Below are 14693 nucleotides of genomic sequence, written 5' to 3'. Positions count from 1 at the left end.
TGTGCCAGGGACTCTCTGTGGGTTCACTCCGTACCTGCTGTGAATGTGATGGGGAACTGTGCCAGGGACTCTCTGTGGGTTCACTCCGTACCTGCTGTGAATGTGATGGGGAACTGTGCCAGGGACTCTCTGTGGGTTCACTCTGTACCTGCGGTGAGTGTGATGGGGACATGTGCCAGGGACTCTCTGTGGGTTCACTCTGTACCTGCGGTGAGTGTGATGGGGAACTGTGCCAGGGACTCTCTGTGGGTTCACTCTGTACCTGCGGTGAATGTGATGGGGAACTGTGCCAGGGACTCTCTGTGGGTTCACTCTGTACCTGCGGTGAGTGTGATGGGGAACTGTGCCAGGGACTCTCTGTGGGTTCACTCTGTACCTGCGGTGAATGTGATGGGGAACTGTGCCAGGGACTCTCTGTGGGTTCACTCTGTACCTGTGGTGAGTGTGATCGGGAACTGTGCCAGGGACTCTCTGTGGGTTCACTCTGTACCTGCGGTGAATGTGACGGGGAACTGTGCCAGGGACTCTCTGTGGGTTCACTCTGTACCTGCGGTGAGTGTGAAGGGGAACTGTGCCAGGGACTCTCTGTGGGTTCACTCTGTACCTGCGGTGAGTGTGATGGGGAACTGTGCCAGGGACTCTCTGTGGGTTCACTCTGTACCTGCGGTGAGTGTGATGGGGAACTGTGCCAGGGACTCTCTGTGGGTTCACTCTGTACCTGCGGTGAGTGTGATGGGGAACTGTGCCAGGGACTCTCTGTGGGTTCACTCTGTACCTGCGGTGAGTGTGATGGGGAACTGTGCCAGGGACTCTCTGTGGGTTCACTCTGTACCTGCGGTGAGTGTGATGGGGAACTGTGCCAGGGACTCTCTGTGGGTTCACTCTGTACCTGCGGTGAGTGTGATGGGGAACTGTGCCAGGGACTCTCTGTGGGTTCACTCTGTACCTGCGGTGAGTGTGATGGGGAACTGTGCCAGGGACTCTCTGTGGGTTCACTCTGTACCTGCGGTGAGTGTGATGGGGAACTGTGCCAGGGACTCTCTGTGGGTTCACTCTGTACCTGCGGTGAATGTGATGGGGAACTGTGCCAGGGACTCTCTGTGGGTTCACTCTGTACCTGCGGTGAATGTGACGGGGAACTGTGCCAGGGACTCTCTGTGGGTTCACTCTGTACCTGCGGTGAATGTGACGGGGAACTGTGCCAGGGACTCTCTGTGGGTTCACTCTGTACCTGCGGTGAGTGTGATGGGGAACTGTGCCAGGGACTCTCTGTGGGTTCACTCTGTACCTGCGGTGAGTGTGACGGGGAACTGTGCCAGGGACTCTCTGTGGGTTCACTCTGTACCTGCGGTGAATGTGACGGGGAACTGTGCCAGGGACTCTCTGTGGGTTCACTCTGTACCTGCGGTGAATGTGACGGGGAACTGTGCCAGGGACTCTCTGTGGGTTCACTCTGTACCTGCGGTGAGTGTGATGGGGAACTGTGCCAGGGACTCTCTGCGGGTTCACTCTGTACCTGCGGTGAGTGTGATGGGGAACTGTGCCAGGGACTCTCTGTGGGTTCACTCTGTACCTGCGGTGAGTGTGATGGGGAACTGTGCCAGGGACTCTCTGTGGGTTCACTCTGTACCTGCGGTGAGTGTGATGGGGAACTGTGCCAGGGACTCTCTGTGGGTTCACTCTGTTCCTGCGGTGAATGTGACGGGGAACTGTGCCAGGGACTCTCTGTGGGTTCACTCTGTACCTGCGGTGAGTGTGATGGGGAACTGTGCCAGGGACTCTCTGTGGGTTCACTCTGTACCTGCGGTGAGTGTGATGGGGAACTGTGCCAGGGACTCTCTGTGGGTTCACTCTGTACCTGCGGTGAGTGTGATGGGGAACTGTGCCAGGGACTCTCTGTGGGTTCACTCTGTACCTGCGGTGAGTGTGATGGGGAACTGTGCCAGGGACTCTCTGTGGGTTCACTCTGTACCTGCGGTGAGTGTGATGGGCAACTGTGCCAGGGACTCTCTGTGGGTTCACTCTGTACCTGCGGTGAGTGTGATGGGGAACTGTGCCAGGGACTCTCTGTGGGTTCACTCTGTACCTGCGGTGAGTGTGATGGGGAACTGTGCCAGGGACTCTCTGTGGGTTCACTCTGTACCTGCGGTGAGTGTGATGGGGAACTGTGCCAGGGACTCTCTGTGGGTTCACTCTGTACCTGCGGTGAGTGTGATGGGCAACTGTGCCAGGGACTCTCTGTGGGTTCACTCTGTACCTGCGGTGAGTGTGATGGGCAACTGTGCCAGGGACTCTCTGTGGGTTCACTCTGTACCTGCGGTGAATGTGAAGGGGAACTGTGCCAGGGACTCTCTGTGGGTTCACTCTGTACCTGCGGTGAATGTGATGGGGAACTGTGCCAGGGGCTCTCTGTGGGTTCACTCTGTACCTGCGGTGAGTGTGATGGGGAACTGTGCCAGGGACTCTCTGTGGGTTCACTCTGTACCTGCGGTGAATGTGAAGGGGAACTGTGCCAGGGACTCTCTGTGGGTTCACTCTGTACCTGCGGTGAATGTGAAGGGGAACTGTGCCAGGGACTCTCTGCGGGTTCACTCTGTACCTGCGGTGAGTGTGATGGGGAACTGTGCCAGGGACTCTCTGTGGGTTCACTCTGTACCTGCGGTGAGTGTGATGGGGAACTGTGCCAGGGACTCTCTGTGGGTTCACTCTGTACCTGCGGTGAATGTGAAGGGGAACTGTGCCAGGGACTCTCTGTGGGTTCACTCTGTACCTGCGGTGAGTGTGAAGGGGAACTGTGCCAGGGACTCTCTGTGGGTTCACTCTGTACCTGCGGTGAGTGTGACGGGGAACTGTGCCAGGGACTCTGTGTGGGTTCACTCTGTACCTGCGGTGAGTGTGATCGGGAACTGTGCCAGGGACTCTCTGCGGGTTCACTCTGTACCTGCGGTGAGTGTGATGGGGAACTGTGCCAGGGACTCTCTGTGGGTTCACTCTGTACCTGCGGTGAGTGTGATGGGGAACTGTGCCAGGGACTCTCTGTGGGTTCACTCTGTACCTGCGGTGAGTGTGACGGGGAACTGTGCCAGGGACTCTGTGTGGGTTCACTCTGTACCTGCGGTGAGTGTGATCGGGAACTGTGCCAGGGACTCTGCGGGTTCACTCTGTACCTGCGGTGAATGTGATGGGGAACTGTGCCAGGGACTCTCTGTGGGTTCACTCTGTACCTGCGGTGAGTGTGATGGGGAACTGTGCCAGGGACTCTCTGTGGGTTCACTCTGTACCTGCGGTGAGTGTGATGGGGAACTGTGCCAGGGACTCTCTGTGGGTTCACTCTGTACCTGCGGTGAATGTGAAGGGGAACTGTGCCAGGGACTCTCTGTGGGTCATGTACTCCTGCAGTTTCTCACACCAGAACTGGTGGTTTCCGTATTCGGGGGTTTTGTTCCAGTCCAGTCGCTCGCAGTTCTCCGAACAGTACAGGACAGCTTTACACCGCTCGCTGTGGGAGAGACATGGCAGAGGAGAACATCAGAACTAGGAGCAGGAGTGGGCCATTCGGCCCCTCGAGCCTGCTCCCCCATTCAATAAGATCATGGCTGGTCTTTTCATGGACTCAGCTCCACTTACCCGCCCGCTCACCATAACCCTTAATTCCTTTACTGTTCAAAAATCTATCTATCCCCGTCTTAAAAACATTCAATGAGGGAGCCTCAACTGGGCAGGAAATTCCACAGATTCACAACCCTTTGTGTGAAGAAGTTCCTCCTCAACTCAAACCTAAATCTGCTCCCCCTTATTTTGAGGCCATGCCCCCTAGTCCTAGTTTCACCCGCCAGTGGAAACAACTTCCCTGCTTCTATCTTATCTATTCCCTTCATAATCTAATATACTTCTATAAGATCTCCCCTCATTCTTCTGAATTCCAATGAGTATCGCCTCAGTCTCTCCTCATAAGCCAACCCTCTCAACTCCGGAATCAACCTAGTGAATCTCCTCTGCACCCCCTCCAGTGCCAGTATATCCTTTCTCAAGTAAGGAGACCAAAACTGTACACAGTACTCCAGGTGTGGCCTCACCAGCACCTTATACAGCTGCAACATAACCTCACTGTTTTTGCAGGGAAAAGCCGGACACTTCACCGGGAGATATGGGGATCTGTGCCGTACGGTTCCAGAGTCACTCACTGAGGGAAGGAAGGGGGATATACCTCACCCGAGGCTCCCTCAGGCTGACTCACTCACCTCTGCAGCGAGGTGACCCCCCACCGACTGTCCGAACCACAGGCGGTGGAGGGTCACCCCTCACCCAGGGTGGGTGATTTAGGCTAACCCCACCCCACCCCACCCCCACCCCCCCAGGCCAGGAATTCCCCAGTCCAGGTCAACAGACCATGGCTCCCCCCCAAGCCCCACATCCGTTAGGGTGCCCGTGGTAATCGGGACCCCTCCCCGGGGTCTCCGGCCTGAGATCAGGATCCCGGAACGCTGGGAATGCTCCCGAGGGAGGTTAGGCTCTGCGGGAGTGTCCGGGCGGTGCTCCCCGGCCTGTCCCCTCTCCCTGTAACACAGACCCCTGGACAGACCCCAGCTGGGAACGCCACCTCCCCACCCCCCCTTCCTCCAATCCCAAAATAACCCCGAGCTGGGGGTGGGGTCAGGGCAGGAATGGCCGGAGACGGGGACCAGAGTGGGGAGGGAGTGACGGGTTCACTGGTGGGGGGGGGGGGTTCTCCAACACCGGCACATCCTCAGTGTAGACCCCCACCCCCAGGAGGTGTGATTGTACTTGTACTCTGGGACTATAGATCCCGAGCTTGGGAGCAAATCGTTATACACCGAAAGTTTCATAGCATGGTCCCTGCTGTGAGGCAGCAGCGCCAACCACTGGGCCACCAGGCTTCATTTAGGTAGGGTTAGCTTGGCCGTCCCTGTCAGAGCGGGGCCCTGCTCACCCTGGGGGACCGGCCCTGCTCACCCTGGGGGACCGGGCCCTGCTCACCCTGGGGGACCGGGCCCTGCTCACCCTGGGGGACCGGGCCCTGCTCACCCTGGGGGACCGGGCCCTGCTCACCCTGGGGGACCGGGGCCCTGCTCACCCTGGGGGACCGGGCCCTGCTCACCCTGGGGGACCGGGGCCCTGCTCACCCTGGGGGACCGGGGCCCTGCTCACCCTGGGGGACCGGGGCCCTGCTCACCCTGGGGGACCGGGCCCTGCTGTCTCTGGGGGAACCGGGCCCTGCTCACCCTGGGGGACCGGGGCCCTGCTCACCCTGGGGGACCGGGCCCTGCTCACCCTGGGGGACCGGGCCCTGCTCACCCTGGGGGACCGGGGCCCTGCTCACCCTGGGGGACCGGGCCCTGCTCACCCTGGGGGACCGGGGCCCTGCTCACCCTGGGGGACCGGGGCCCTGCTCACCCTGGGGGACCGGGGCCCTGCTCACCCTGGGGGACCGGGCCCTGCTCACCCTGGGGGACCGGGCCCTGCTGTCCCTGGGGGACCGGGGCCCTGCTGTCCCTGGGGGACCGGGGCCCTGCTGTCCCTGGGGGACCGGGGCCCTGCTGTCCCTGGGGGACCGGGGCCCTGCTGTCCCTGGGGGACCGGGCCCTGCTGTCCCTGGGGGACCAGGGCCCTGCTGTCTCTGGGGGACCGGGCCCTGCTGTCTCTGGGGGACCTGGCCCTGCTGTCTCAGGGGGACCGGGGCCCTGCTGTCCCTGGGGGACCGGGCCCTGCTCACCCTGGGGGACCGGGCCCTGCTGTCCCTGAGGAACCAGGCCCTGCTGTCCCTGGGGGACCGGGGCCCTGCTGTCTCTGGGGGACCGGGGCCCTGCTGTCCCTGGGGGACCGGGGCCCTGCTGTCCCTGGGGGACCGGGCCCTGCTGTCTCTGGGGGACCGGGGCCCTGCTGTCCCTGGGGGACCGGGGCCCTGCTGTCCCTGGGGGACCGGGCCCTGCTGTCCCTGGGGGACCAGGGCCCTGCTGTCTCTGGGGGACCGGGCCCTGCTGTCTCTGGGGGACCAGGCCCTGCTGTCTCAGGGGGACCGGGGCCCTGCTGTCCCTGGGGGACCGGGCCCTGCTCACCCTGGGGGACCGGGCCCTGCTGTCCCTGAGGAACCAGGCCCTGCTGTCCCTGGGGGACCGGGGCCCTGCTGTCCCTGGGGGACCGGGCCCTGCTGTCTCCGGGGGACCGGGCCCTGCTGTCTCCGGGGGACCGGGGCCCTGCTGTCCCTGGGGGACCGGGCCCTGCTGTCCCTGGGGGACCGGGGCCCTGCTGTCCCTGGGGGACCGGGCCCTGCTGTCTCCGGGGGACCGGGGCCCTGCTGTCCCTGGGGGACCGGGCCCTGCTGTCTCTGGGGGACCGGGGCCCTGCTGTCTCTGGGGGACCGGGGCCCTGCTGTCTCTGGGGGACCGGGGCCCTGCTGTCCCTGGGGGACCGGGGCCCTGCTGTCTCTGGGGGACCGGGGCCCTGCTGTCCCTGGGGGACCGGGGCCCTGCTGTCCCTGGGGGACCGGGGCCCTGCTGTCTCTGGGGGACCGGGGCCCTGCTGTCTCTGGGGGACCGGGGCCCTGCTGTCCCTGGGGGACCGGGGCCCTGCTGTCCCTGGGGGACCGGGGCCCTGCTGTCTCTGGGGGACCGGGGCCCTGCTGTCTCTGGGGGACCGGGCCCTGCTGTCCCTGGGGGACCAGGCCCTGCTGTTTCTGGGGGACCGGGGCCCTGCTGTCCCTGGGGACCGGGCCCTGCTGTCCAGGCGGTTGGGGGCAGGGTTCTCCCTTCACCCTTCAGGAATTGGAGCAGTCGGTGGGCTGTGTCCTTTCTCAGGGAGTCCAGGCCCAGCCTGCAGGCCCAGGATCTGACTGGACACAGCACTGAGCACGGCTACGCTCGAATCCTTGGCCTTACCATGCTGAAAGTGTCGTCCCAAAACTATGTTTCTTACACACGTGACAGGCCTTCACTCGGCTGGAGCGGAAGGTCAGATTCCTCGGAGTGTTGCATTGGTATAGCACCCTCGTACTTCGCACTCCCAACTTCAGAACCATTGGCTTCAGGATCCTACACAGAAAGAACAACAGACAGTGTAGAGGGAGCTTTACTCTGTATCTAACCCCGTGCTGTACCTGTCCTGGGAGTGTTTGATGGGGGGACAGTGTAGAGGGAGCTTTACTCTGTATCTAACCCTATGCTGTACCTGTCCTGGGAGTGTTTGATGGGGGGACAGTGTAGAGGGAGCTTTACTCTGTATCTAACCCCGTGCTGTACCTGTCCTGGGAGTGTTTGATGGGGGGACAGTGTAGAGGGAGCTTTACTCTGTATCTAACCCCGTGCTGTACCTGTCCTGGGAGTGTTTGATGGGGACAGTGTTGAGGGAGCTTTACTCTGTACCTAACCCTGTGCTGTACCTGTCCTGGGAGTGTTTGATGGGGGGACAGTGTAGAGGGAGCTTTACTCTGTATCTAACCCCGTGCTGTACCTGTCCTGGGAGTGTTTGATGGGGACAGTGTAGAGGGAGCTTTACTCTGTATCTAACCCCGTGCTGTACCTGTCCTGGGAGTGTTTGATGGGGGGACAGTGTAGAGGGAGCTTTACTCTGTATCTAACCCCGTGCTGTACCTGTCCTGGGAGTGTTTGATGGGGGGACAGTGTAGAGGGAGCTTTACTCTGTATCTAACCCTGTGGTGTACCTGTCCTGGGAGTGTTTGATGGGGGGGACAGTATTTTTGGGTTAAGTTTTGGAGTGGACACCCACCTCTGGATATCTTCGTCCCCGAGGGTGAGCTGTCGGGGTCTCTGGGGGTCCGAGCCACACATTGGGAAGGTGATGCCCTGGCACAGCAGGTCGTAGATTTTCATTGCCAGCTGGGTGGCTGTGAGTGGGGGTCCCTCGCTGCTCAGAGTGAAATCCAGACCCATCACAGAACCATCATCATCAGTTAACAGGAGCAGGCTGTCAACGTGGATAAAATGGTCATGCTGCGTAGCTGCAGGGATAGTGAGGGAGGGACAGAGGGACCGAGGGAGCGGGAGGAGGGAGCGAGGGAGAGGGAACAAGTGAAGGAGGGAGAGAAAGGGAAGGGAGGGACCGAGGGGAGAGTGAGGGAAGGAGCGAGTAAGAGAGAAGGAGGACCGAGGGAGAACGGGGGAGGGACCGAGAGAGAGATGGAGGGGGTTCCGAGGGGGGAGAGGCAGAGAGAGGAGGGGGGGGGAGATGGGGGGAGTTTGGACAATAGGGGGAGGTGGGGAAGGGGAGGTCATAGTGAATGCAGTGAGGCAGTGAGGATGAGGAGGTGGGAGGGGATTGGGGAAGAGGAATTCGGGGGGAGAGGGGCGATTGTGGGGGGGGAAGGTTATTGGGGGAGGGGGGTTTTGGGGGGAGGGGTGTTTAGGGGGGAGTTGGGGGGGAGAGCGGATTGGGGGGCAGGGGGTAGGGGGGGTTTCGGGGGGAGGGGGGAATTGGGGGGGGTTGGGGGGAGGGGGGATTGGGGGGCAGGGGGAGGGGGGTTTAGGGGGGATTGGGGGGCAGGGGGAGGGGGGTTTAGGGGGGATTGGGGGGGAGGGGGGATTGGGGGGCAGGGGGGATGGAGGGGTTTGGGGGGGAGGGGGGATTGGGGGGGAGGGGGGGTTGGGGGGGAGGGGGATGGAGGGGTTTGTGGGGGAGGGGGGATTGGGGGGGCGAGGGAGAAAAAAATCAGAAATCACAGAAAGCTGGTTACATTTCAGGGAAAGCTGCTCAGTCACAGTGTGGAATATTTAACTAGTTTAACTAACTGGTCAGTCACAGTGTGGAATATTTAAGTAGTTTAACTAACTGGTCAGTCACAGTGTGGAATATTTAACTAGTTTAACTAACTGGTCAGTCACAGTGTGGAATATTTAAGTAGTTTAACTAACTGGTCAGTCACAGTGTGGAATATTTAACTAGTTTAACTAACTGGTCAGTCACAGTGTGGAATATTTAAGTAGTTTAACTAACTGGTCAGTCACAGTGTGGAATATTTAACTAGTTTAACTAACAGGTCAGTCACAGTGTGTAATATTTAACTAGTTTAACTAACTGGACAGTCTCAGTGTGGAATATTTAACTAGTTTAACTATCAGATCAGTCACAGTGTGTAATATTTAACTAGTTTAACTAACAGGTCAGTCACAGTGTGTAATATTTAACTAGTTTAACTAACTGGTCAGTCACAGTGTGGAATATTTAACTAGTTTAACTAACAGGTCAGTCACAGTGTGTAATATTTAACTAGTTTAACTAACTGGACAGTCTCAGTGTGGAATATTTAACTAGTTTAACTATCAGATCAGTCACAGTGTGTAATATTTAACTAGTTTAACTAACAGGTCAGTCACAGTGTGTAATATTTAACTAGTTTAACTAACTGGTCAGTCACAGTGTGGAATATTTAACTAGTTTAACTAACAGGTCAGTCACAGTGTGTAATATTTAACTAGTTTAACTAACTGGACAGTCTCAGTGTGGAATATTTAACTAGTTTAACTATCAGATCAGTCACAGTGTGTAATATTTAACTAGTTTAACTGACAGGTCAGTCACAGTGTGGAATATTTAACTAATTTAACTGACAGGTCAGTCACAGTGTGTAATATCTAACTAGTTTAACTGACAGGTCAGTCACAGTGTGTAACATTTAACTAGTTTAACTAACTGGTCAGTCACAGTGTGTAATGTTTAACTAACTGGTCAGTCACAGTGTGTAAAATTTAACTAGTTTAACTAACTGGTCAGTCACAGTGTGTAATATCTAACTAGTTTAACTAACAGGTCAGTCACAGTGTGTAATATTTAACTAGTTTAACTTCTAGGTCAGTCACAGTGTGTAACATTTAACTAGTTTAACTAACTGGTCAGTCACAGTGTGTAATATCTAACTAGTTTAACTGACAGGTCAGTCACAGTGTGTAACATTTAACTAGTTTAACTAACAGGTCAGTCACAGTGTGTAATGTTTAACTAACTGGTCAGTCACAGTGTGTAAAATTTAACTAGTTTAACTAACTGGTCAGTCACAGTGTGTAATATTTAACTAGTTTAACTTCTAGGTCAGTCACAGTGTGTAATATTTAACTAGTTTAACTGGTCAGTCACAGTGTGTAATATCTAACTAGTTTAACTAACAGGTCAGTCACAGTGTGTAATGTCTAACTAGTTTAACTAACAGATCAGTCACAGTGTGTAATGTTTAACTAACTGGTCAGTCACAGTGTGTAAAATTTAACTAGTTTAACTGACAGGTCAGTCACAGTGTATAATACTTAACTAGTTTATCTAACCGGTCAGTCACAGTGTGTAATATTTAACTAATTTAACTAACAGGTCAGTTGCACTGTGTTATATTTAACTAGTTTAACTAGCAGGTCAGACACAGCACGTAATGTTTAACTAACAGGTCAGTTGAACTGAGTAATACTTAACTAGTTTAACCAACAGCTCAGCAGTAGTGAGAAATGTTGAACTGATTTAACAGGTCAGTAGCAGTGAGTAATATTTAACTAGTTTAACTTGGTTAGAAGCCACGTATAATACTTAATTAGTTTACCCAGTTCAGTAGCAGTGAATAATGTTGAACTAGCTTAACTACATCAGTACTGGCGAGTAATGTTTAACTAGTTTGACCGACAGGTCAGTAGTGGTGTATGTTTAACTAGTTTAACTAGGTCAGTAGGGATGAGTAATATTTAACTAGTTTAATGAGCTGAGTGAAACTGGTGGTTTACACAGGTCAGTACCAGTGAGTAATGTTTAACTAATTTAACTAGTTTAACTCAGTCAGTACCCTGATGAGTAATGTTTAACCAGTTTCCCCGGGTGAGTACTGGTTAACTAGTTAAACTGACCTAGTTCTTCCTCCTCCTCTTCCTCCAGGTTCACAAAGCTGATGTATTTCTCCAGGTCTCGGAGCGAGAGAGCTTCGTCATTGTAGAACCGTTCCTGGATTTGCTGAGCCGGATTCTCCACCGTCAGGGCAGTCCGGGAATTCCGGATGGCGTGGAGGGTCCAGACGGATCCGTTTGCTGTCAGCTTCCTCACCGCACATTCCTTCCTCTTCCTCCAGGCCTCGGTGTCTCCCGGTCCCTGTCCCCGCTCCAGAACGTACTTCCGATACCACTGAAATATCAGCTCCGAGAAATCGATCAGGTGATCCCGGTAACCGGTCACAAACTCCATCTGGGCCACCGGCCGGAGGGTGGGGGGGTGGGGGGGGAGAGATAAACAGACGTTACACTCGGGAGGGGTGGGAGGGTAACACCCACAACCTGTCCAATTCATCGCCTGCCTCTCCACAACACCTCCCCACTCCCACCCACTGCCCCCCAACTCCCATCCAGCACCTACCCACTCACCACCCCTCCCCCCACCCCCTCCAGGTTCCTCCCACACTCCAAAGATGTGTAGGTTAGGGGGATTGGCCATGCTAAATTGTCCCTTAGTGTCCAAAGATGTGTAGGTTAGGGTGGATTGGCCATGGTAAATTGTCCCTTAGTGTCCAAAGATGTGTAGGTTAGGGTGGATTGGCCATGGTAAATTGTCCCTTAGTGTCCAAAGATGTGCAGGTTAGGGTGGATTGGCCATGGTAAATTGTCCCTTAGTGTCCAAAGATGTGCAGGTTAGGGTGGATTGGCCATGCTAAATTGCCCCTTAGTGTCCAAAGATGTGTAGGTTAGGGTGGATTGGCCATGCTAAATTGTCCCTTAGTGTCCAAAGATGTGTAGGTTAGGGTGGATTGGCCATGCTAAATTGTCCCTTAGTGTCCAAAGATGTGTAGGTTAGGGGGGATTGGCCATGCTAAATTGTCCCTTAGTGTCCAAAGATGTGCAGGTTAGGGTGGATTGGCCATGCTAAATTGTCCCTTAGTGTCCAAAGATGTGTAGGTTAGGGTGGATTGGCCATGCTAAATTGCCCCTTAGTGTCCAAAGATGTGTAGGTTAGGGTGGATTGGCCATGCTAAATTGTCCCTTAGTGTCCAAAGATGTGTAGGTTAGGGGGGATTGGCCATGCTAAATTGTCCCTTAGTGTCCAAAGATGTGCAGGTTAGGGTGGATTGGCCATGCTAAATTGTCCCTTAGTGTCCAAAGATGTGTAGGTTAGGGGGATTGGCCATGCTAAATTGCCCCTTAGTGTCCAAAGATGTGCAGGTTAGGGGGATTGGCCATGCTAAATTGTCTCTTAGTGTCCAAAGATGTGTAGGTTAGGGGGGATTGGCCATGCTAAATTGCCCCTTAGTGTCCAAAGATGTGCAGGTTAGGGGGATTGGCCATGCTAAATTGTCTCTTAGTGTCCAAAGATGTGTAGGTTAGGGGGGATTGGCCATGATGCTATGAAATCCCACCAGGTTTTATGGTGGAATTTAAATTCAGTGAATAAACTCTAGAATTATGAAACTAGTCTCAATGACACTGACAACCATTGTCAATTGTGGGAAAAACCCATCTGGTTCCCTTTAGGGAAGGAAATCTGCCGTCCTTATCCCGGTCTGGCCTACATGTGACTCCAGAGACACAGCAATGTGGGTGACTCTCAACTGCCCTCCAGGGGCAACTAGGGATGGGCAATAAACACTGGCCCAGCCAGCGGCGCCCACACACACACACTGGGTGACACAGTGGGTTAGTGCTGCTGTCTCACAGCGCCAGGGACCCGGGTTCAATCCCAGCGGCACGGTGACACAGTGGGTTAGCGCTGCTGCCTCACAGGGACCCGGGTTCAATCCCAGCGGCACGGTGACACAGTGGGTTAGCGCTGCTGCCTCACAGCGCCAGGGACCCAGGTTCAATCCCAGCGGCACGGTGACACAGTGGGTTAGCGCTGCTGCCTCACAGCGCCAGGGACCCGGGTTCAATCCCAGCGGCACGGTGACACAGTGGGTTAGCGCTGCTGCCTCACAGGGACCCGGGTTCAATCCCAGCGGCACGGTGACACAGTGGGTTAGCGCTGCTGTCTCACAGGGACCCGGGTTCAATCCCAGCGGCACGGTGACACAGTGGGTTAGCGCTGCTGCCTCACAGGGACCCGGGTTCAATCCCAGCGGCACGGTGACACAGTGGGTTAGCGCTGCTGCCTCACAGCGCCAGGGACCCGGGTTCAATCCCAGCGGCACGGTGACACAGTGGGTTAGCGCTGCTGCCTCACAGGGACCCGGGTTCAATCCCAGCGGCACGGTGACACAGTGGGTTAGCGCTGCTGTCTCACAGGGACCCGGGTTCAATCCCAGCGGCACGGTGACACAGTGGGTTAGCGCTGCTGTCTCACAGGGACCCGGGTTCAATCCCAGCGGCACGGTGACACAGTGGGTTAGCGCTGCTGTCTCACAGGGACCCGGGTTCAATCCCAGCGGCATGGTGACACAGTGGGTTAGCGCTGCTGCCTCACAGGGACCCGGGTTCAATCCCAGCGGCACGGTGACACAGTGGGTTAGCGCTGCTGCCTCACAGCACCAGGGACCCGGGTTCGATTCCCGCTTTTGGGTCACTGTGTGGAATCTGCACATTCTCCCCATGTCTGTGTGGGTTTCCTCCGGATGCTCCGGTTTCCTCCCACAGTCTGAAAGACGTGCTGGTTAGGGTGCATTGGGCTGTGCTAAATTCTCCCTCAGTGTAACCCGAACAGGCGCCAGAGTGTGGGCGACTGGGGGATTTTCACAGTCACTTCATTGCAGTGTTAATGTAAGCCTTACTTGTGACGCGAATAAATAAATAAAATTTAAAAAAAACATGAATAAAAACACTTGTGTGAGAGATGAATTGAAAGATTGCCTCTGGATATGTGAAAGCGCAGTCACTGTTGTAACCCGGGGTGGGGGTGGTGGTGGGGGGGTGGGGGCAGTGGTGGGGGGGTGGGGGCGCAGTGGGGGGGATACAAGCGGCCAGTTTGTGTCCAGAAATCTCCCCCAGGGAAGCAGAACATTCAGAACGGGTTTTAAATAGAATTTGTGGGATCCCCCTCGCTGCCCAGCGACCGAACGCCCCAGGAAGCTTCTCCCCCCACCTCCCCAGCCTGTTGTCCCTCTCCTGCCCATCGGCACCCCCTCGCCTGTCGTTCCCCACCCCCCCCCGCTCACCTTCAGTCTGTGTTCACTCCTGCAGCAGAACAACTTCAGAAGTAAACACTCAGAAGTTCCTTAAACAGATTCCTCTGTGGGCGGTGGGGGAGTGTGGATGGCAGGGGTGGGGGGGGGTGGTGTGTGGTGGTGGGGCAGGTTCCGGAATCTTCCGACCCGTTGAAAACTAAATATTTTGATTCAGATCGACGACATTCTGACATCACAGCGGCGAGCGAGAACGCGGGGACGGGGAGGGGCTGTGACGCACTCCGCGGGGGAATAGCCGGCCTGACCGGGGGGAGGGGCGGGCTCAGGGGTTTCGGGGTGGTGGGTGCACGCTGGCAGGAGCTGAGGATGGGTAACGGGATGGAGGGGTGGTTGGTGGCAGGGGAGTGGGGGGGGGGGAGGTTGGGGAACGGGTTGCAAAGGAAGACATTTTTCTGCTTGTAGTTACAGGCAGCTCCCTGCGAGTGGCAGTGTCGTACTGCGTACTGCAGTATAACTCCAATCCTGCGCTCTGATTCACATGGTGGGGAGGGGAAAGGGGGGACAGAGAGAGGGGGAGAGGTAATGAGGCAAAGCTGGGGGGGGAGTGGGGGCAAAATGGCGGGCAGGTGAAGAGATGCCTTGACATCGC

At 56.3% G+C, this 14693-nt stretch overlaps 1 protein-coding gene across 1 annotated transcript; it reads right to left on the bottom strand.

The window, feature by feature from the left end:
• Nucleotides 1–3361: 3361 nt before the first annotated feature.
• LOC145339672 (zinc finger MYND domain-containing protein 15-like) lies at nt 3362–14153 on the bottom strand. The gene is made up of 5 exons (XM_080184183.1): nt 14075–14153; nt 10854–11184; nt 7744–7975; nt 6934–7049; nt 3362–3499 (listed from the first exon to the last, which is right to left on the bottom strand). Exons 2-5 carry the CDS (start codon nt 11182–11184, stop codon nt 3384–3386), a joined length of 795 nt encoding a protein of 264 aa, XP_080040309.1. The 5' UTR covers nt 14075–14153; the 3' UTR covers nt 3362–3383.
• Nucleotides 14154–14693: the final 540 nt, after the last annotated feature.

Source organism: Carcharhinus amblyrhynchos, unplaced genomic scaffold (assembly GCF_965287045.1).
Source record: "Carcharhinus amblyrhynchos unplaced genomic scaffold, sCarAmb.v2.hapA scaffold_601, whole genome shotgun sequence".
Lineage (NCBI taxonomy): Eukaryota > Metazoa > Chordata > Chondrichthyes > Carcharhiniformes > Carcharhinidae > Carcharhinus > Carcharhinus amblyrhynchos.
This window is presented reverse-complemented; position numbering and strand designations above follow the sequence as displayed.